This window comes from Lagopus leucura, unplaced genomic scaffold (genome assembly GCF_019238085.1).
Source record: "Lagopus leucura isolate 7727_CA_CO unplaced genomic scaffold, USGS_WTPT01 Super-Scaffold_100157, whole genome shotgun sequence".
NCBI classification, from domain to species: Eukaryota; Metazoa; Chordata; class Aves; order Galliformes; family Phasianidae; genus Lagopus; species Lagopus leucura.
The window spans coordinates 10,794,637-10,817,679 of NW_024962334.1; the positions used below are offsets into that span (position 1 = coordinate 10,794,637).

The 23,043-nt window shown below is 38.8% G+C and overlaps 1 protein-coding gene across 4 annotated transcripts in view; it reads right to left on the reverse strand.

Moving 5' to 3' along the window:
- Positions 1-23,043, reverse strand: part of ANO10 (anoctamin 10) — a 107,903-nt gene that overhangs the window by 18,520 nt on the left and 66,340 nt on the right. For all 4 annotated transcript variants that reach the window (XM_042888462.1, XM_042888459.1, XM_042888460.1 and 1 more), the window contains exon 12: positions 16,385-16,501. In XM_042888462.1, the coding sequence (XP_042744396.1) occupies positions 16,385-16,501 (117 nt within the window). The remainder of the gene's footprint in view (positions 1-16,384; positions 16,502-23,043) is intronic.

The window sequence follows — 23,043 nt, forward strand, 5'->3', positions numbered from 1 at the left end:
AACAAAAAACAGAGTAACTACAGCTTACTGCTTTGATAAACTTGAAAACACTCACGCTTTATAGAAATTTCGCTCTCCAAGGAGCCAGAAGAATAATATCTGCCATGGCAACCGAACAGAGCAGTCTTCTGGCACCTTCTGAATGAGCGTTTAGGAGATTAATTCAATACTGCGAATGATGAAAGGGCTCTTGAGATCCATAACTGTCTCCCACAAATTACCCTTATTGTACAACTGGATGTTTAGAACAGATTGCACATTATCTATATTGAACTAGAGCTTTCACAGCAAATTTATACGAAATAGATTAAGCCCACATGATGTGTCACAGTATTTTCACCCACTCTTTTCAGGGCATTTACAAAAATGGGTATTTTATTAAATGGATCGCTGCCGTTTTGCAGGATTTATTTTTAAGTTCATTTATATTTAGAAGCCACCGTAAACCTTTTCACTACACAATTTTGAAATTTCTGAAACAGGAAAGTATAAAAAGCTACAAAAGTAAATCACAATGCAGTACCTACACACAGCAGAAAGAATATCACATAAGTAAGCATTATAATATTTTAAGCATTTCACGTTCCATGTATATAGTAAATTGATGATAAACTTTGGTAATAATTACGAATCTGCCTACTCAAACCGCTTTATTTCCAGCAAATGCAGCACCCGACAGGCATGAGACAGCCCACTGATGACAAGCAGTTCTTAGAGAGCATTTTAGAAGAGTACATTAAACATCCAGCTGCGTCATCACAGTCTAAATTACTATGGAATCTAGCCTCCCAGGATTAAAGTAATTTAGCATTTTGTTTACTGATTCCCTTATACTGCAAACAATCATTCTGTACAACATACAAAATGGAAGAAACTTGCAGTAAAAGAAGATTTACAGTGCAAATGCATTTACAAACGATTTCAGCATAAGAGATCTAGTCAGCTAGCTTTAGGAATGCAAAAGCACACGTCTCCTCTGAGACCACTCTAACAAGATCTTCTCTGCAGCACAGCAGCAGCAAACACATGGTACTTCACTGCTGTATTAAATGAGTATCTTTCCAATCATTTGCAGTTATAAGTACCTAGACTACTATGGAGGAGATAAACCTAAATATCAGTCTTATATAAGTTACTCAAGATTAACACTAATAAATGGAATTAATTCTGCATTGTGTTTGGCAATTGCATCACTCAACATAATAGTAAAAGGCTCTTCACTGAATGCAGGTGGTGTCATTCTCGTGATCTCTACTAACTTCTTGTACTTTGTTACATAATAATTGTTGCTAACTACTACTTAAAATGTTTTAAGATTTTATTAATGAATAAAATACTAGATTTGTAAAGTGGAGAGTCTAAAAAACAGGATAAACTAAAATAAAGTTAGCACACACAATTCTTAAAGCAGCACTGAAAGGAAGATTTGTGAAGGCCATGCATCATTTGCAGTGTGCAACTTTCACTGTGCATCTCTTAATCTGCTACATTATTTCTAAAAACCTCAGATTTGGCTTTTGATTTCATTATTTTATCTTATTTTGGCAAAATCTATACCTCCAGAACTCAGCATACATTGGAGAAATAACACAAAATTAGCGAGTACAGCTACAGTTTTGAAAATGCAAGACTTACGTAGTCTGACCATATACTCACAGATGAGACAACTCTTAATTTACACTGCTAAGTACAGATGATGTTTCCTAAGGAATTGTGTATCTGAAATAGCAAATGTAATTCAAGAAGTAACCGTTAGGTTCTAAGCAGGAAGTACTTGCTAGCCACAGAACAGCAAAAATGGAAAGAACTTTAAGTAAAGCAGCCTCACTCACTGAGTATCATCTAACTTACCAGAGACAGATGCAGGAATACTGAAGAGGAATGGAAGAAAAGAAAGGAAAAGCCAAAGTGCAACCCTACACGCTGATCCAGAGCACAGAGAGCAGAAAGCATGGTTTGGCAAGTCCCTTCAATTTGCTATTTCTTTGTTTTGTCCCACTCTAAAATCACTATACACTATTAACAAAGCCTTCAGTCCCCAGTTCGGGTTTAGTAATAAGGCTGATAAGTTTTAGGTCTGTTTAAAACACCAAATGTTTTGAAAGAAAACCTCACAGGAATAAAATCTGTGGGCTACATCTCCCAGGAGCACAAGGCTTTTCAATTTAATGGAGCTGGGCTGAAGACTTTTGTGCTTCTCAACTTGTAAAAAGTAATGAAGTGAAACAGATTTGTACATTTCTTCAGACTCAATGGGAAAGCTGCACAGGTTTTACTACCTATATTTTAGAAAACAATTGAGGCTTTCAAAGTCATTACAACAATTGCTCTCACAGATGCATAGCTGCTGATTAATAAAGCTCCGAAACAAACCACTATTTTCTGTTTAAAAAGAATTAAATAGGTTACAATTTCAAGTTAATAACTTTATGGAATTACAAACTGTAATTTGAGAATTCTATCACATAGGACTTGCAGAAGTACTTACATTACCTAGCAAATCACTTCTTCCTGATAGCACCGCCTCGGTACCGTTATTACCCAAACCTACTGTTTGCTTTACAAACAAGATACAGAAACCATAAAAACGTGTTAAGAACTCTAACGTGTGCATTCATAAAATAAAATGTCTAATTAAACAGCAAAGAATCATCCGCAAACATGTAACCTGTACCAACAACAAATTCTTCCCATGGTAGTTGAATCTTTTCTGCCCCAGTCTTTATACCTGCGTTCATCCCTTTCTCTCTACACTAAAAACAGCAACAAAACAAACCATAAGATCCCACAAATACGTCACTGTTAACCATTCCAGTTTGTCCCCTCAACTATATTGTAATTCTCTTTGCCTTCTTGTTCCTATGCATGAAACTAAACATTTTCCAACTTACAAAATTGCTGTGATCTAGTTTTCATCCACCCTCTCCATTACGGCACAGGAAAGCAACTCTTCTCATCCCTTTACCAGAGAAATGCCATGTTTGCTAGCAACTTTTTGCCTCAAAGACTGTTGTTCTTTCATGTTGCCACACTGACATCAATAATTCTTCATAAGCATTTGTAAGCTGTACTGAAAAAAAAATAAAATCACTTTGGATGTATAAAGGGCATTGCACAAAACCATGATCAGGTATGAGTGAGTCATCATGCGTCACCACGATGATGCTTTCCTAAGGGGCTGAAAGCTGCTCATTAGAACTAAAGGTAATTAAATCTGCCAAAATACCTGATTTTTCACTACATCATCCGGAGTCTAAATTTTGCTTCTATCTTTCTTATATTGTACTTAAATGTATTTGAAAACGTTAGAGAAACTTAGCTATAGATATCACCCCTTGTCTAGTAGCAGAGTGAGAAGCTAAGCATGCAGCACTAACTGCAGACACTGATTCTGAGTGGGGAATATACTTTTAAGAAATGAGTTTCTCCCAGCTGAGTGAAGATGTACTGAAAACTGTACAGCACGTTATGAAAGTCATCCGGATATTCTGAATGAAGGTAAAATTTATCTTTAGTAAGCTGCTCTCAGAAGCTTTGTCACTTAAGCATCTTCCACGTCCTTAGTTTGATAACTGAGCGTTGCCTTGGAAACAAAGACTACTGTCTATCCTTTTCATTTAAAGGAATTTAGTCTATTTGAAGTCAAATTTCCAACTGCTAATTCTTTACCTGTCACAGGTATAAAAGTTTTAAGAGTAGAACCAGAGGAGTTTGTTCATAATAACTGTTCTGCTTTCTTAGTTCCATTCTTCTAAGAATGTACCTTTTTTTTTTTTATTATTTCCACCACTCTTAGTAAACTCTGTTCTTGCGTACTACTGCTCTGCAAGAAACTCAATCACGTACTTTCCTTCTGTGTAAAAGGGTGATTAGGATAATAGAGGAAGCAAACAGTGAAAACTGAAAAACCTTTATGTACACACAATCAAATACGTAGATAAAAATAACTGTGATCCTAGTGTTCTTTAAATTCAACCAAGACATTTATTAAGTAATTAAAAATTAAGAAAAAACCACAACTAAACAAACAGGATAAACAAAAACCTTTGCTCTCTATTTTTAAGCACATGTGTTTGTTTAGATAAAAAGACACAAGATGAGGTGTACCACTTAAAGACATTCCACTCAACTATACCAGTTAAGTCACATTATTTAAATGCAGCTTAATAAAAGACACACAGAGACACCACCAAGCAGGATCTTTGACAGGAACAATATATTTTCTGAAGCTCAAATTCAGCCTTGTGTTAATAAGCCCCTTATTCACGCTTCGATAAACTGTGACAGATCTCATTTTGTCCCTCACTTGGTCAAAACATAAGGCTTTTCATTTTCAAGCAGAATTTATCTTATGGACCAAAGTCTTAGCTAGTGCCTACCAGTGAAGATGTTCACACTTTGGCCTAAGGCACTCATCTCCAGATTCTCTCCATGCACGTAACAGAAAGGAGGTCTATGTTTTGGCATACATCAATTGCAACTCAAAGTTTTGTTCCTTGGCTGAATTATCTTTCACAGGAATCTCTTTTTTTCTGCTCACCTTCCTCAGTAACTAGCTTATCTAAAGTAAAATCTCCCACTGTACCTATATAATTTTTAGTGTGCATACAGAGGAGAGGATTTTTCTTTCCTTTATTTGCTTTCACTAGAGACTGTACTTACATTTTACTTTCAATTTTGCTGCGTTAGTCAAATGCTAGTGCTATGTAAATATATGCTCCTTCTTGTAACAGTTTTATACTGTTAAAACAGCTTTTCTTCCTCTCAAACAAGAGTATCTTAAATTTCTGCATCTCACTTCAACAATTTAGGATGTATGGCAAGGATCTGTACACATGGATACAGCAGGCATCACGACTGTCCTTAGACAGTACAGAAATACTGTCCATCACACAACAGACAAAGCAGCTGGCACCTTGAGAGCACAAAAATGCAACAATTTCATCCAATAGCATGCATCTTCTCAAAGCAATAAGAATCTCAAGCTTACTGCAGCTATGCGACAATGCTTCTGTTGTTACTGAGCCATGTTTGGAAAATGGCATTATCCTCCCTCACAGTGTTTACAGATTCACACTACTTCTGTAGGTTGTTGTGTTTTGGTTTTTTGAGTTGAGTAGTGACAAAGTACAACCACATGGCATTCAATCATCACCCAGGCTTCAGAAACCATGGTTTCTACTCAGCTGTTTAAAAAAAATTCAGTGGCTGGGCCTTCTCACATCTGCATTCCCTATTCCCCATCAGTGAAATTAAACCAGTCTCCACTTTAATATTTCAGGGCTTAACAGATTCAAATATACAAAAGAAATTCTCATGACCAGCTTAGCCTTTCTAATCAAACTGCACAACCTTCTACCATACAGTAAAACCTTATTTCCACATAAGCATTTGCAGCAACAAGGACATAAATTGCATATATACCCAGAGGGGGAATAATGAATATTAAAAAAAAAAAAAAAAAAAAAAAGCCTGAAATAATAAATAAAAGTCCAATGAAAGAGCCTCAGAATGATTCAGTAACACAATTACTACCAAAATTGTCACTGACAGGCTGATTCAGTATCACCAAAACACAACAGTAAAGGACATTAAGGACGTAATTAACATGTGTACATAAAGGTTATGGATAAGGACAAGTATACGGGCACAGGATTCAGCATATTAGGAAACGTTACGCACTTCAAATAGACACAGGAGAATTCAGAGTTAACACAATTCAGCAGATGAAGGCAGGAATCACTCCATTTTTTAACTACGAAGACACTGTAATTGCTTGATTTTGGTATCTGTGTAAAATTAAAGAACAAATGAAGCACATCTTACAGGCACCTTTCCTGTCACTCTTCCACCTCCCCTCAACTTTCAGTTCCAGGTTTGAACATTTACACTTTTGTTTTCACTATGCATTCTTTTCAAGCCAGAACACTCTGTTCTCATTGAAACGAAGGCCTCCAGAGCGGAGTATTTTGAGTGCTCTAACCAAAATGTGCGTATAATGAGGGTAAAGTAAATGCAGTTTAATCCATTTGAGAGGCTGGGAGGTGTTATTGAAATACTGAGTATTATGATGAGTGAACAGCACAGTTCAGAATGGGTTCTTTTCTTCCTTAGTTCTTTGTTTGTATCCTAATAAAATCAATATAAACAAACTACCTAGCAGAGCAAGGCTAGCATGGGTACTGAAATGACTTTTTTCAGACCATTTCTTTTCCTGGATTAATTCCATTGTCACCATGTGTAGAGCTATTGAACATTCATAGTGGCAAACAAATGGATGTTTTCAAAATACTCACTCTATAGGGACTAGATGTGCCTAGCAGCTGATGAGAGTTCAGGGTGAACTGCAACAAGGCAAAGAGTGCATTTATTACATCAGGTTTGTGAAACTCGCTGCCTTACAGCCTGATGGTGTCTTTCCCATGGAGGCTATAAACATTAAGTACAACAAAGAAACGCAAAACCAAGAACACTGAGAGAGTCTGTACACCAAAATGAATCAGCAAAAGAATCCCTTAAGAATAAATTAAAACAGTCAGAATAAGACAAAAAAAAATGGTACAAAATATGACAGATTAGAGCAAGAAGGAGAGAAGACCATTTTAATACCTAATAACCCCCATAAACTACATTTATTTTATAGTCACGTACTCTCTGTCAGTAACAGTCTGCCAGCAGATCAACGACAGAACCAGAACATGTAGCGAATGCTACTACCCCATGTTAATCTACAAACTAAATGCCAAAGAAACATTATTTGCTTTGTACTTTTTTTTAAAGTAATATTGAATGGATTTTGCTGTGATACACTTGACAATGGTATGGCTGCTCTTAAGTCCCAGCTCTGGAAGGAACAACCAGTTGCCCACTTCTTCAGCAATTAGAGATCAGAAAGTTGCACAACTCTGAAGAGGCAAAGAACTAGGGTGCATCATAGGATACATGCAGACAACACGTCCTGAAGAACAACCCATTACTAGTATGGCAGGTACATCATTTCTCTTCCCCAAACAATTGCACATTATCGTGTGGACCAGAGGTGTGCGAGAAATGTTCCATTTAAACAGCACAGAGACTGTGGGCTGGTTTCACAGGGCGATCATCCTGGACACGAGAAGTCAGAACGGATTTAAGATTTTTCCTTGAGGAGAAAACTCAGTTTGTATTATGCTAACAAAGCAAAAGAGAAAGTGCTTAGAAACCAGGAAATGTGCAAGTTCCATGGCACTGAAGGAGGAAAACAGACTGCAGAAACTCCTCCAAAATGTTTCTCCATGAAGTTAATGGGAAGCTATGATTGCTTTAGCAACAGCCAAAAACTGCTCAAACAGCAGATGTTTGCCAGAGGAGATTGGTTTTAACATTAGACTGCCAACAGAAAGAGCTGCCTTCATTTTACTTGCAAGGTAGTCTGCATAATTTTTTTCTTTTTTTGATTGACAAGAAGTTCTGAGCTATAGCTGAACTGACCCCAGCTCCAACAGTGGGCTGCGTTAACCCAACTGTCACATGCTGGACACAACAATACTGGTGTGAATGCAATCGTGCGAAGCAGTGTCCAGCAGGGCAATGTGGCTGCAGGCTGGACCTATAGCAGAGCACTAGCACAGTTTGCACCAGGGACATTGAGCCTCAGGCACATCCTGTTTGCTCAGGAATTTCAAGGCTTGTATGATTGCAGGATACAACATCCAAAAGATCTCTGTAATAAAAAAAGCATTTCATCTAGTTTGACAGGGTGTTTGACAGGTATGAAGGCTTCAGCTTAGCATGATATTGAACACCCTCAAGTCCAAAGCAAAGCATTTTCGGACAGAGAGGAAAGGATTCTGCTCCTGACCTGTTTGGTAAGTGACCACCATGGTTCTCCATTAGTGCTTGGCTCTGGAACCTGAAGATACAAGAGGATGTCACTTCTGTATGCACTGGTGCTCGACAAGACTGGGATAGAAATATTTTCTGTAAAGATCCCATGCCATGAGTGTTCCACCTCCCTGACTTTTCAAAGATATTTTGAGACAAGGCCAGACGTAAGAAGAGAATGTTTTTGCATATTCAGTTCCTATCATTCCAGCAGTTTCAGGAGAAGAGAACATCTTGTAGAGTTATCACCTGTTACCACTACTGAATACAGTGATCTTGGCCATTTAACTTGTAACAGAAATTAGATCTGGCACACTATCAAGAAGGTGCTGCTATCTGACCAAAGACTGAGAGTCATGTTCATTATCATCAAACACCTTTTGCTCTTGCTCTTAAATAATGAAGAATCAAAAAAGGCCTCAGCAGATTTTCCTCACCTTTGCTTTTCTCCCCCTAGAGAAATATCCATTTTCCTCCCTACAAGTGAATTCTAGTTAAATCTTCACATTTTGCTAACAGTATAAAAAAGCTAACAAAAGGTGAGGTACAATTCTTTTTGGCAAATTAAAAGCAAAGAAATGTTTAATACATCTGTACAAGAACAACGGTCCCTTTTGGCTGGGCTTAAAAACTCCTCACCATTTCAAACAGTACTGAGAAAATTCCCCTGCAAGATGAGGTTCTACAGATGGGCTGCTCTTTTAAACTGACTCAAGAAATTAATTGAATGTTATCTTGACGGATTTTGTTGTTCTTCCAGGCCACTCATCTCTTTGGAACATACACGTTCCTCTCATGTAAAGCTGCTGGTCCTGCTGTGGAAAGATTCAGATGCACACGTGCTCACCATGCCGGCTTCAGGCAAGCAGCAGCTCATCCCAGAGGAGCAGCAGTGACCCGAGCGCCAGGCAGCCCTTATGTAACGGCCTTATGCACCTTATGTAACTTCCCCACGCTGACAGCCCAGCATCTCCTCCCAGCAGCTCCTGCTTTCCAGTCCTGGCATTACCTGCCTTTTAAGGAGGAATCTTAGAAAACAACCTATTGCCACCCCCTGGCCTCCCCAGACTACCTATGTTGATGGCATCGCACCAGCTAGCAGCAGGAAGACTCTACTGCTATAGGTCCAGCTAGCAGCAGGAGCTCTCCACTTTTTAGATGTTTTCATATATACCCCTGCAAATACATTCAAAGTCACAAATTATTCTTCCTGACTGATATCCATGCACAAGAATAAGATACTCTGCTCTTAGGAATGTGTTCTATTTGGCTTTTCTAGACTGTTTTTACAGCACACAAAGGTTAATTTTTTCAGCTGTGTTTGGTTAGAATTCTTTATAGCTTTCAGAAAACAGAATATGTAAAAGTAGTTGTTCAGAAAACTGCAACAGTAAATTATTTGAAAGCACACATTCTGATTAACAGAAGTATTAACTCCTAGCACATTCTTATAACAGAACACCCTCCTTTTGCACCACTATTATTATATTTATACAGGCAGAACACAAAAACTATTTAGCTGGAGCATGTCCAAAAACACTGCACGGAGGATGCAAGATAATTCAACCCAAAAAAGCTAAGAGGCTTTAGCATTAAAACAGACTCTGAAATGTTGTATCTTAGTGCAATAGTTCTGCCCTGAAAGCTGCCCACTATGATTGCTGTTCGCAAAACAGCTGTTTTGCAATTGCTGTTTGTAAAAGCTAATGAATTTTTCCACCAAATCTGACTAGAATATGCTAAGTCAACTGCAAGTAATCAACCCACGTCCTTCACACCAAGAATAATGAGTTGCAGCACTTCTTGCCAAAGGACCCTGTGGATGCTAAAGCTAAAAACGGTTCAAAAGGAGAAAGCACAACATCATGGAATAGAAAACCATTGAAGATTCCTACATACAAAGGAACTGATTAGGCCTAGGGAACTAGAATTAAAGATCACTGAAAGGTTGGAGACTTTTAGCAAGATGCACAATATCTGCCTGCCATGTTTTCCTGTTCTTTCCTAGGCATCTGTAGCTAGGTAGATACAGCGTGCCATCTCTGATAAAGGCTTGCTTTGTCCTTAATACAGCAATTCCTCATGCACTCCATTTCTAATCTGGTCTAGCATTCACCTGTTTTCACAGATCCAAAGATGTACCTGCTTTATGAATGAATGCATGCAATCTCTAATAACAGTCACTGGGCCACACTATGCTTTTCTCAAGGAAGTACCCCAAGCCAAGCCAAAACCCTAATGCAGTATGTTACTCAGCTATGGGACCTGAGTAGCTGCTATGGGACAGTAATTTGACTAAGGGCCAGCCCTTTGCATGGCCTAGTAGGCAGGTGTCCCAGTAGGACACCTCAAGAGTCAGAGGCTTTCAAAGCCTGAGAGCTCTTGCAAGGCAGCCTTATTTTTGTTGTTTTTGTCTAGCACTGGAGAATAGCAAGCAACAATTCCACCTAACTCAACTAGATGAGAAGGCTTAATGTACTTGATATTTTTTATCCCTGGTTGTTTTGCACATGTATGGCACAACTTAAAAAAAGTTATGGATGGCCTACCTGTTCAAACACAGCACCCTCTAACCTACGTGCTTATGCCAACAAAATAAACTGCAAAATGGGGAAATACAGAATGAATATAACTGCTCACCTTCATCTTGTCATCTGAAAATCATCTCTCTCAATGTATTTTCAACTACACAAACTTTCAGGTGCTGGGGGCAGGTACAGAATTAGATTCCAGAAGGTGAGAAAAGCAATGGTCCATTTAAACACCTTTACAAAGAACCCACATTGAAAGTCTGAAAAAGTATCTGCTTAAGGACTGCTCACACATACAAAATACATGCAACTTAAGTCATATATATAACTTATTATTCATGGGGACTATGCAATCAAAACAAAATTTATACATACAATATAATGCTATTCTTCTTATGCTATTCAGATGAGAAAATACATTCCACTTCAGAACAAATAAAGTCAATGCATACATAGAAAAGTCTTGCCTACTTGGCATACCTATTAGCCACCACATTGAGGTGGCAGATACAGATCAGAGTGCTATTTTTCATGCAACAAAAACTATAAATATTCAAGGCCCCACCAGCAAACACAGAGATACCCAGTGTTCAAAATGAATAAAACCCAATGGCTGCATTGGCAATATCCATCATATTTGAAACTTCCTCTTAGAGCTGCCACGATCAGTCTGTACAGCATGTGCGAAGACTGTCATAGAGCAAGTGCCACCACTAACAACACACTGACACCCTTTCCCTTCCCTCTCTTTAAGGAATTCTGTGGACTGCTTTCCAGCTAGTCTCAAAAAGAAAATCTGAAATTTTGACACGAGATTTCATTTTGTCTCTTGCTGTACTCCTTTGCCTTCTCAATATATGGTGCATCCATTATTGAAAAGCCTGCAACTGCAGACACGTGAACGTCCTTTAGAAAACTGGTTAACAGAGTTCTTGAAATCAAATCTCACCATGCACTCTCATTTATATGGAAAATGGAAAAACCTCTTCCCTTGTATTCAAGCCAGTTCACATATAATTGGGAACCCCTCTGGGTTCTGAAACTACAAGAATGCTGCGGTTACATCAGGCTTTCAGCAGGAACAACTTTAACCTAGATTTATCCTGTCCCCTTACTCCAGGTTTCCTTGTTGAGATCACACCTTGCAATGATCTGGGCTGACAGGCAAAAAGAGATAACTGAAGTGATTGATACTCATTCCAGCACCAGGCTCTAGCTCAGACTTGAAAAAGCTCAAGTGAGCCACCTTTCCAGAGTGACTTAACTGTTACAGAACCAAATGGACAGTTTCATCCTTGGCAACAGTCACAGAGAATGAAGGGATTGTTGGAAAAGATGAAGCTAGAGAAGCTCAGAACTAGGAAGACTTCGTACAATTTCACTTCTAGCTGAAAAGCCGTAACAGGGAACACAAAAACTTCTTGTCCCAAATTAATTATGGACTTCTGATTTTGTATTATTCTCTTTCAAGGACCACCATTCTGGTTTTGCTGACACTTTGATATTAAAAGTAGTTTCCAAAGAAAAGACCAGCACTAAGGTATTGATATTCAAAACATAGATACATAGCCAAAATTGTTTGAATACAGCTCGCACTCCTGTAGGGTGTAAGACTTCCAGTGTTTAAAGAGTTGTGTATGAAAATATAATTAATCTTGCATTACATTTGCATTATATCCCTGCAGCTACCAAACACATGCAAATGGCACATTAAGAAATGTTTGGAGGCATTCTGACTACTCACTAGGGAAAAATTGCATTTGCAAAGTTAAATTAACAAGTTCAGGCTCTAAAAAAAACAAACCCAAACCAGCAAACAACAATTATTAGTAACAGTTCTATTTTCACATCCACTGTAAGTTACATTTGGTTGCAAAAACCAGTGGGGCCTTTAAAAGAAAGCAGTCACAAAGCTGGAAAAAGTGAGGCTCCATTTCTTCAAAAAATACCATTTTTAAGGCTGGCTTTGTTGTTTTACTTTTTGGTCAAAAAACATAAAGCAGGTGTTTTATTTCATCCCATTCTGTTTTAACTTGAATTCATCAAATCCACCATTTTACCCAAAACTTCATCAGGCTATCCAACAGGCTTTCTGATAGGTGCCTTCCAAACTCTTGACAAGCTGAATGAACTCTTTTCAGTCACCGCTCCTGACTGACTGCTTGTGTTCGCTCAGCAGTGCCAAGAAGCGCAGAACAAGCTTCTGCTTTTTGGATCAGCAGCGTTTTGAGGGCAGCCCTGAAGCTACAGATCATCCTTTTCTGAGCCCTCTAATTCCAGTAACCGTAACACTGAATGAGGCAGCAGTCCATTGAGTTTGTTGCTGCCTTACAAAAAAAACTGCCTCCAGTTCCCATTTTGCAGAATAAAATAGCAGGATGTTTAGCACTCACAACTCGCGCTCTCCCAGTGTTAAGGATTAAAAATGGTTCCCATTCTCCTCCTCCCAGAAAAAAAAAAAAGGACATTTCTGTGGCTCACTGACAGTTCAAGCAGCTCTGCTGGCCCATCACAGCCACAGCCTCATTCTGAGACACATGACATGCTTATGACGCTTACTAAAGTGGAAAACCTCTGCCAGAACAGCTTTCTGAAGAGGTACAACAGGCAAGCATAAGGGTCTTCTTGCACTGGGAAACATCCAAGTTAGCAGTATTTCTGTGGTTTGTTCTGAGCTACAGAAAGCTGTGCTCACAGAAGCTTAAGGCCAGTGGCCAGAGGGCCAGCACTTTCAACTTCGGTGTATTCCCTTGAGAAAAGATGTGATTAGCACATGTGAACCTTTCCCAGGGGAAACAGCAAGGTCTAGCCACTGCTGTCAACGGGAACAACACTCAGCAGTTAGTAGAGCTGCCACAGTGCAATGAATTGCAAAGGTAAAGCATTGAAACTGCAATTTTTATTGGAGAGAATAGTAACTCTCACATGCCAGAATGCCTGTAAAAGCAGGGTGATAAAGCTGAGGCACTCCATACAACTGCACCTGGGCAGACAGCAGGCCCCCGCCTATTCTCTCATCATCCCTTCCAAACAGAAAAGCTAGTTCATGCACTGTCATGTTTTAAAGAAGTCTCTGGTCAGAGATGATGCTGTGATCAGTCACAATTTATTCCGGATTTTGTATTTCCTGGAAAGGGGACTGAGACCACCAGGCTCACTTTCAGGAAAGGGATGACACTGCTGGGGAAATCTTAGTGAACGTCACACACCTACCCTTGCTTTAGAAATGTTGTTATTATTTGTTGTGTTGGAAATCATTAGGAGCACTACAAACACATTCTAAAGCACTGAAATAACTGCTTGTGGAGATTCAGAACACTGTAGAACATTAAGCATTTATAAGCAGGTGGTATGACTGCCATGGAAGACACTGCATAAAAAAGCTCTCAGAACTGAGCAGTAGCTGCACCTTGTGAAAAGATACACCATTCTTCACTATTTAAAAGATTACTTTTTCCTGAAAAAACAGCAATATGAAAAAGATACTTCGGAGTTCTTTCTGTATTTCATGCTCAGAAAGTAACCAAGCATGAAAGTGACACAAACAATTATTCTGCTTCAATTTATTTCTCATTTGATTTGCCTGGGTACACTGAACTCTTTTGTCTACTCATTAAACTTCAACCTGTCCAGAAGCCAAAACACTTATGTAGCTTTCAATGTTACTAGAACGTTGCTCTAAAAATGCTAGCTGTACAGTTCTCATACTAGTTTTACAGCACTGAGACTAACCCTACAAATACGGTCATTCCTGAACCACCCAAGAATGAACCCAGTGTTCTCTTGCTGCTTGCAGCACACCAGTATTTGGTCTCTTCCTTAAAATAGCAATTAGACCAAATAACATAGCATGCTTCTGCTCTTGCAAGAAATAGATGCAACAGAACTGAGTACAGCTGTAAAGCATGTACTTTACAGGGAGAAGGTCTTGTGCAGGTCTAACCCTCCTTTAGAGTTAGTTAATTTCCTTCCAGTGCACTATGTGATGTTATGATGTGGAATACCAATAACCAAAAATCATAAAACCATGACAATGAGGGATCAGGATGTTTACCACAGTAGCTGACGGTGACCATTTCTCCTAGCTCAGCATCCAAGCTTCCTTCCAAGTGACAAAGACAGCAGACAGAATTTTAGGGATTGCGATCAGGATTGCTCCTGCTCCTCTTCCAGCAATCTCACACCACATTCTCCCAAATCTGCTGCTGAAGTGCTAAGTTTACTCTCTGCTTTACCCTTCCCTCCCCCCCAAAAAGTAAGAGTATAACCAGCCAGAAGGTCAAGTGGGAAACCTGAAACAAAGTTCACAGTGGAGCACATTCCCCAGTTTTGATTTAAAAGTTTCAAGGATTTCGTCTGACACTGACCACACACACTGAAAGTATCAAAAATATTTTCAAAATAAATCAAATTATTACAAACTATTCAACAGTCTCAACATAAACTGCATGAAGAAACGTTTAAGAGAAGCATTTCAGAACTACCTAAAAACCTTTCTTATCGACAGTTTGGACAGAACTTCGAAATAGCAGTGCTCGTACTCCCATGTAAAATGTTGGTGTTTTGTTGATGTTGCTTTTAAATTACTGCATTTTTCATCATATAGGAGTTAACAAGCTTTAATGATTACCATTAGTCTCTATCAGTGAGCTGGAACACTGTACTCCCTGAAATCCTTTTCAAAGAGACACTGAGTCTCTATAAGGATTTGAACACAGAACAGTTACAGTTCAACTACACCAGGTAGAAAGCAATTATCTTAGCATTAATGAAAATCTGAAAGTGCTCACCCTGCCTAAAGTTAAGGATCCCAAACATAATCAATACAACAGCTCAAAGCAGCTGCATTAGGTTCCCTCTCTAAACACTACATACGGAGCTTAATAATTTATTTTGGCATCTTAGAGATTTACAGTCAGATATTGTTAGCATCCTTCTAATAGCTATATCCCAAGACAGTGGGGTCTAAAAGCTTTGGAAAAAAAAAAATCAAACAAAAGAACAGAGATCACTTGTTAATGTAAAGCTTGCATGGAAAAACACAATGATACATGAGTCTGGATAGCATTAAGAGTGTTACACACTTCCAGAACAGTATATAAACCATTTTCTCAGCAACATGACACCACAGCACATTTACCTCAGACTTTTATGTCTGTTGTTTTAAACAGGTATTCCTGTTTGCTGATTTTTTCTGTGTTTAAAGTACCTACCGAGGCACCTAAAAACCAGCCAATATTCTTCCTGAATTCTGCAAGAAGTCTGAAAGTAATAGATGAAAACTGCCAGGCTTCTGGTTCTTACTGAAATTCAGATTAAGCCCTGACTGCTGACATATATACTCATGTTGAAAGAGACTCAGTATATATTCCAGTTGGAATGTCATAATCAAAGGTGACTGTCTTCACTTGAGCTTAAGGTTCCTGTGGATGACCTAGTTTTGCCTGCTTACAAAATGAAATCAGAGAAATAATAACTGAAATTGAATTGTGGCCCTGCTCCTTTTAATACCATCTAAAAAGCACAGAAGATCCATGACTAGCTCCTGGAAACCTCACACTGGAGTACTAGAAAAGGCAAAAGAAAACTGTCAAGCATTACATTCAACTGTAATCTAGATTTTATTTGTTATGGCTGATTATGAAAGACATTGCTGACCTCAATAGCAATGTTCCACCACCACACGAGAATTGGATTTTTATAACTAGAAAAGGCAGGACATTGTTTTCAGACTTGGTTTGCCCAGAACTAAGAGATCATTTTGTCACAAGCTTCTACATTAGACATTCCAGTTCTACACAAATACCACAGATCAGAGGTTACACAGCAGCACCTGGAGCACACAGACAAAGGATATGCTTAATACAGCACTAAAGGAGTCTCAGCATCCCAGGATTTATGTATTTATTCACCTAAAACTAAAGCAGAATCTCTCTCATTTTGCTCTCCTTCAGGCCACCAAAGCTTCTATATAGGTCGGTAGTTCTTACCTGTTGTTTGAGAGCCTCTAGTGATTCAAATTCCAATTTGGCCAGCTTTATCTGTATCTCTCTTGGTTTATCAGGAATTACAAATGCCATGACAAACTTTATTGCCAGTAGCAAGTGCTGGAAAAAAAGAAAAAGATAGAAAAAATATTATTCCGCAGAGCTTGAAGCTCAAAGTGCATATTTTTGGAAGCGTTTGTAATAGATGTAAAAACATTTATTGTGACAAGTACATAGATAACATACAATAACCACATCTAGCCTCAGCTACTCCATGTTTTTTCTATTTACATTCATTCACAATCTGAATATGAACATACATTGTTTAGTTTTTAAAGAAATGCTATTTTCACTGCATTCTCTAAGTTTCTAATTTAATTTTGTATTTGTTATTCCAGTAAAACTGGTAGCTCTTAAATTTTTTTTTTTGGTGCACAGAAACTGAATTACAGCACACAGTACATAGTGATTTATGTACATATGTATATAATACATTTACATACACAGGACAGTAATACATCATCAGTGAGAACCTGAACACAGATTAAGAGGTTAATGAAGCATTTAAAGTGCCTGCTGTGTAATGCAATGTGTAATACCATATTATTTAGAATGCCACATCAACAGTAAAACACTCTTCTACTCACGTAGAAGTTTTCTTCCCCCACTCAGCTTAATGGTCTCCCAACAAAAATGCTGCAGCTAACCCTTAAAAACTCTTTTTTTTTTTTTTAAATAGGAGAAAAAAAAATGTGTTTTCATCTATTTCAGCATATGAAGAGCATTGCTGTGTTATCAACTGAACAACGCCCAGAAAGCAGTACTCCAAAGCTTTTTTGGTGTGTTTGTTTGGTTTGCTTTGGCAATGTACCTGTTTTATCTGCAGCTTTTGACATTCTCTGCCAGAAAAGTCAATTTTCATTCTAGCACAACTGATAGCCTTTAAACAGCCCTAAATATAAAAGCAGAGCTTTCAATTCAGAAAGCCTTCAAGCCACACAGTAGAAATACAAATGGGGAAAAGTTCTTATTTTGCTTGTCCTGTGCCCTCCAAATGATTGGATTAGATGGACAAAGCTCTATTAGTTATAAATTGCTCAGAACCAAGTGGGATGTCTTAGTGCACAAGGTTGTGACCTCAGCAAACTAAGTGGAACTTAGTAGAGAGCAGCAGCTGTTGTCTGGTAACATCTTTAAGAAATATACAGACTCCTGAAGTGTCTCCTGCTGTTCTTACTTACTAAGTAGGAGTAAAATGAATAAAACTGGGAAGGTGACTGGCAGAAATTAAGAATGTTGGTCATTGGACTCATACAATCCCTTGAAAAGAAAACATACCTATTTTTATTAGCAGTTTTTATTGCATTTTGGAATTGCTAACTGACAGAAAATGCAAGTAGTTATCCAAGAGAAACTGAAGAAAAAGCAGGGAGATGAGTAGTTGTATTCATTTTATCATCCTATTTTGTAGTGATTTTTTAATACTGTTATATATTAATTCCCATAAATCAGATCAGGAAAAGGAGCCATCTGCTTTTAAAGAAAAAATGCCTTATGTGAACAGAATAAATCACCAGAACAGACAGCGAAATTATCCTTCATAGTGAAACGTTGTATTAACACTCGTATGGATGTATGATAGGGAGACAACACTATTTTATCCAAAGTTGTTACACAGTTAGTGTAAATGTATCCATCCAATACTAAAATCACTTCACAGAGCTGATTTTGGCATCTTTCTAAACCAGGTCACAAAGCCAACTGCTATTTCTCACTGCAGCCATCAGAAACCAGCGCTGCTTCCAAGAACATGCCCTTCATAACAATTTCAAGAGGACTATTTCACTGTGAGCAAAACCCAGGATAACATTAACACAAGCTGTAAGCTCCCTGATGCCAGCAGCAAAGTCCACCCCACCCCCTCCATTTTGCAATCTGCCAAATGGGCACAGAGAGAAACAGCAAGAGTCTGTCCCTCTTGGAAAACTCAGTGCCATCAAACTCTGTGGTCTTGTGCCACGTGCTTCCAGAGCTGGAGGAACTATTCTGTTGTGGCAGCTACTGACAAGAGAAGTAGCAGCAGCTGTGTTTTGCAGCAATGTGTCCCCAACCCTCTCTCTTCTAAAACAGAAAATGCAAATTAGGGGTAAATTCATGGAATTTTGAAGAGCTGATTTGATTTCTACAGTGGTCTGACTGCAGCGAGTCCTGTCAAAATCTACTCAACTGGAGGAAAAAGAAAAGGAAAAATAAAAGGGAAAAAGAGAGCAAAAGCACTAGTTGCATGGCTGGTTACTCAATGCAGTGCAAAGTCAGCTGGGAAATACTTCAAGAAAATTTTGTAACAAAATCCAACAACATCCCTTTCATTTTTTTTTTTTTCCTTTTTTTTTTTTTTTTTTTTTTCCCTCCAGAATCTAATATTTACTCTCAAAAAATCAATTAAAATCAGAAATCTGCACATAGTCCAATCTATGCCCAGTATGCACTAAGAAACAAGACAGTCACTGACTACTCACTGCATGTAGAGAAGGCATTCTGTGTGAGAACCAACACACCACTTTCAGCCTCAGTTCTCCACTGTTACAAGCACAACGCCTTCACAAAGGGAAAAGAAAGCACCACTGCAGGACCATGTTGCTGTCAGAGCCAAACACAGGGAAATCACTAGAGTCTTTGCTAGCACTCTGGATCACAGTATTCTGACATTAGACTAAGCCAAGATCAAAGACAAAGAACAGACCAAAGGATAAACTTATCTCGTTTTGTGGCAAGTGCTTAACTGAGAGGGTCTTGTATCCTTCTGAGAGCAGGAAAAATAGGAAGAGGAAAAATAACCCTGTCATTGGACTAACACAGGCAAAGAAAAATTTCCATAAAGCACAGGAAGTTCTACTAAATTAAATTGTCCTTAAAAATCAATAAGACAAATTTACGAGAACATATTTCTGCAATATACAAAAGAAAAATCTTGGAGAAAAAAAAAAAAGAAAAAAACTTTCCTTCCCACTCAGCCTGAACTGGCTTTAGTAGAAGCTCCCTAACGGGGCAGAATCATCACAAGAGGACTTGAAGAAAAGTCTTTCTCCTGCTGCTTTTAAAACCTCACATCAGTATTATATGGGAGGCGAGAATGAGAAAAAAGGAAGATGTTATTTCATGCTGGTTCTATTTCAAGGTTTCTCCACATCTCCCATTCAGTTTGAGGCTGTCTTTCCCACCACAAACATACACATGTACATCTTTGCAACCCAAACAACTGTCCTGATTTGCATGCACCTTCTTTTTATCCTTAACCAAGTATCACCCATCCCTCCTGCATCATTGCAAGTATAAGCTTTCTCCTTCTTGCTGCCAAAACTCAGGGGAGACCCTGAGAACAAGTTGTAGTCACTCTGTCTCAGACTTCATGCCTTTTGCTACTCTAGGTCTGACACTCTGACATGCATCTCAGCTCTCATCTGGAACATGCTCAGGACAGGCAATGCTCATGCGCTTGCACTTGATGAGTTCCTTCAAGTCCTGCAGGGAGAGTTTCAACCTGCAGTGAAAAAGAATGCTGCCTTGCAAAGCGCCCATATATTTACACTTTCCCACCTGTTAATTAGTGCAGAAAACCTTACAAGTACAACTCTACACTGAAAAAGATACCAGGCATGACATACCGCTTTGAGGCATGCTTCTATCATTTAAGAAGCATGAAGCTACACCCTGAGAATCAGTACTTGTTTCATTCCTGTTGCACCAGCAGGACTGACACACAGCTCTTTGCAGTCCAGTCTTGGCCTTACACCTTCATAATTTCAGCAAGTTACAGCCAAAGCAAAGCAAGGAAATGAAAAAAAAAAAAAAAGAAGAAAAAAAAGGTGACATTTCAGACATCATCTACATAATGTCTTTGTGAAAGAGCTCACGAACAGGGAATGGGGAATGATCTCTTCTACCCTTGTGGATTTTTGTACTGTTTTCTACAATACTCTAAGAGCCCAGCTGGAAAATAAGTAAAGCAACCCAGTATGCTTTATTAAACACGGTGCTGTTATTTGAAAGCCTTAGGAAAATTTAAGCCAGACAACTTTCAACATAAATCCTCAATCTGTTAAGTAACTACATTCTGTCAATGCACAGCCTAGCGAAGTTGAAAGCACAAGTAATCCAATCAGTTGTGTAGTCATGAATTTTTTTCCTCTTATAGCACCATCATATTTTCTATTAATTCCAAAACCATTAATTTTTGATTTATTTACAGATTATTAGTTACTCGTGTTTCAACCACAGCTGCTATCCACTGTATTCGGGCACTACTGAACTGAAGAGGTATCTGGTTTCATTAGCCTTATTGAGAAGATTTAGATGCACAAAGTCCTCCACAATTTCCTCCTAGGGAATAGTTAAGAGGTAGGTTTCCTAAAAACTTCTATAAAAATGCAAAGTACACAAATGAGCCTTTCAGAAATGTTCTAAGACACAACTTTTCTCACATTTGTTTCCTCCTGCTGTCAATTCTAAAGATGTGAAAAAATGCTGCAGGTGTAAATTTATCTTGGAACTTTCAAGTATTTGCTAATAGTTAATTCTACAGCAACCCAACAGTCTTTAAACCAGCATGATAATGCATCAATCTCTATGAAACCATTTGATAATCCTCAAATGTTTTGGCATAACCCTTATCTCAATTTATGGAAAGTGTTTAATAGGAACTGGGGTAAGAGATGCCAAAAGCCAAATTAGCTAATGCTGAATGTAATGAATAGCAGAGCCTTGACTGTGCTCTGAAATAAATTCCAAGTGAAAATTGGAAAGAAGGATGCCCACAGAATTCAAATCGACAGGGTGATTAATACCAAGCCTTATGAAGGGCCTCTTAGCTGATTGCTAGCATTACACGTAGGCCACTGTTCTGACAGGTATAGTTTATTGTCAAAATGCCTCATGTTCCACATCAAGGAAAGAAGAAAAAAAAAAGTTTGGTATTTGTCATTAATCTACAAAATTTATACTTCTTTCTACCTCTAAGCCATACATTTTTCTCCATGATAAAAATGCAAGTAAATTACAGACATTGTAATTATGCACTCTAAGGATTTCAGCTTCTCAGGACTCTGAAATTCATCATTCACTCCACAACTGGATGACCAGGGATTGATACAGAGACAAAAAGCATTACTTCTGCCATTTAGTTTGAAATTACTGTAAGTCAGTTGAGAGCTCAGGAGAAATTCTCACCTAAAGCAGGTACCACAGTTCTTCAGCTTGGACCTGCCTCAAACAGCACATGCCTTAGTTAAAGCCAAAGTGCACAGGCATCTGCCAAGCGACTTTTGGACAGCTCTGTCAGACCATGCATGTACATTTTGACGCATTTGAATCTGAGACAATCATCGGACTTCTTGATTTGACATTTTTATTCAATTTATGCTAGGAAAAGGCAATGTTGCATTGACATTTGAATTTAAACTCTTTTAAACAATGATGGCCTTATTTATTGCAGCACAGAAAAATGTCTACACAGCATGGAGATTCTAGGGAGACTTTATCACCTTCAGCCATCTACTTCTTGAAGTATTACAAAGAAGTAGAATCTAATAGGAGAGAGTGGAACAGATGAGTGGGTTACCTGTTTAAGACTACTCTAACTCAGTCTCCAGGGCAGTCACCCAAGGGATCAGTGGGACAGAGCCCAAGACAAACTGTCTTCCACAGAAGACAAGCACAGCTTTCCTTCTTAACTCTGACAAGAGGTGGAAGGTAAATGACTATTGCCTAATGAGAAGCTGACTACCTTCATAACTGTTTTACAAAGGTAAAAATGCTGAAACGTAGCATTTCAAAGCTTCCTTTAATAGCCGCAACATTTTCATGAGCTCACACCCCCGACAGACTGCAGAAAAGGGCTCAATATCCCCTGCTCTGACCAAAACCAAGGAAACAAGTGCCCACCTGTAATGCTGTAACAGTAAGTAAAGAAAGTACCATGATAATAATGGGAAAATAAAGACTTTGGCAACAGTAAGCGAGAACAAGAACAAAAGCAGCAGCCGCAAATACGGAATTGAAGGAAAAGAGCCGTTTACCACGGGAAGGCTTCAGAGATCTCCAGCAAGAGATGGCCTTGCCCGCACTCTCAACTCTTACCAGGCCTGCAAAGGGCTGCACGCTGGCTCTGCCCCTTCTTCTCACTCAGCTGCATTACATGCACCAGAGCTCCTCTGGGTTGGCCTTGCCTTCCCACCGGGTGCTCAATCGCTGATTCGGGCTGTGTCTTTGCATTTCCCCTATACTCACAACATCACAAGTCTTGCCATCTTTCAAATACAAGATCAGACTGTCCTTAGCGGAAACATACTGACTAACGGAGGAATGGTTTTGTCCTTCAGTGCTAAGAACTTAGCAAACATCACGCCAGTGCATCCTAGAGGCCTGCTGAGTTCAGTGGCAGAGACAGCAGGAGTCAAATCCAGATGCTTCTGACAACAAATCTTAAGTGCACAACCTCTCAGGGAAAACCTGAAAAGAAAGGCTTTCTTCTTCTCCACCAGATAAAATCAGCTTAGCTCTGAAACAGCAGATCTCACAGTCTTCCCAAAGACAGCCATGCAAACTAACCTGGGCAGCCATGGAGGTGAAATACTTTAGCGTGTGCCCAACTCCAAGCAGATTAG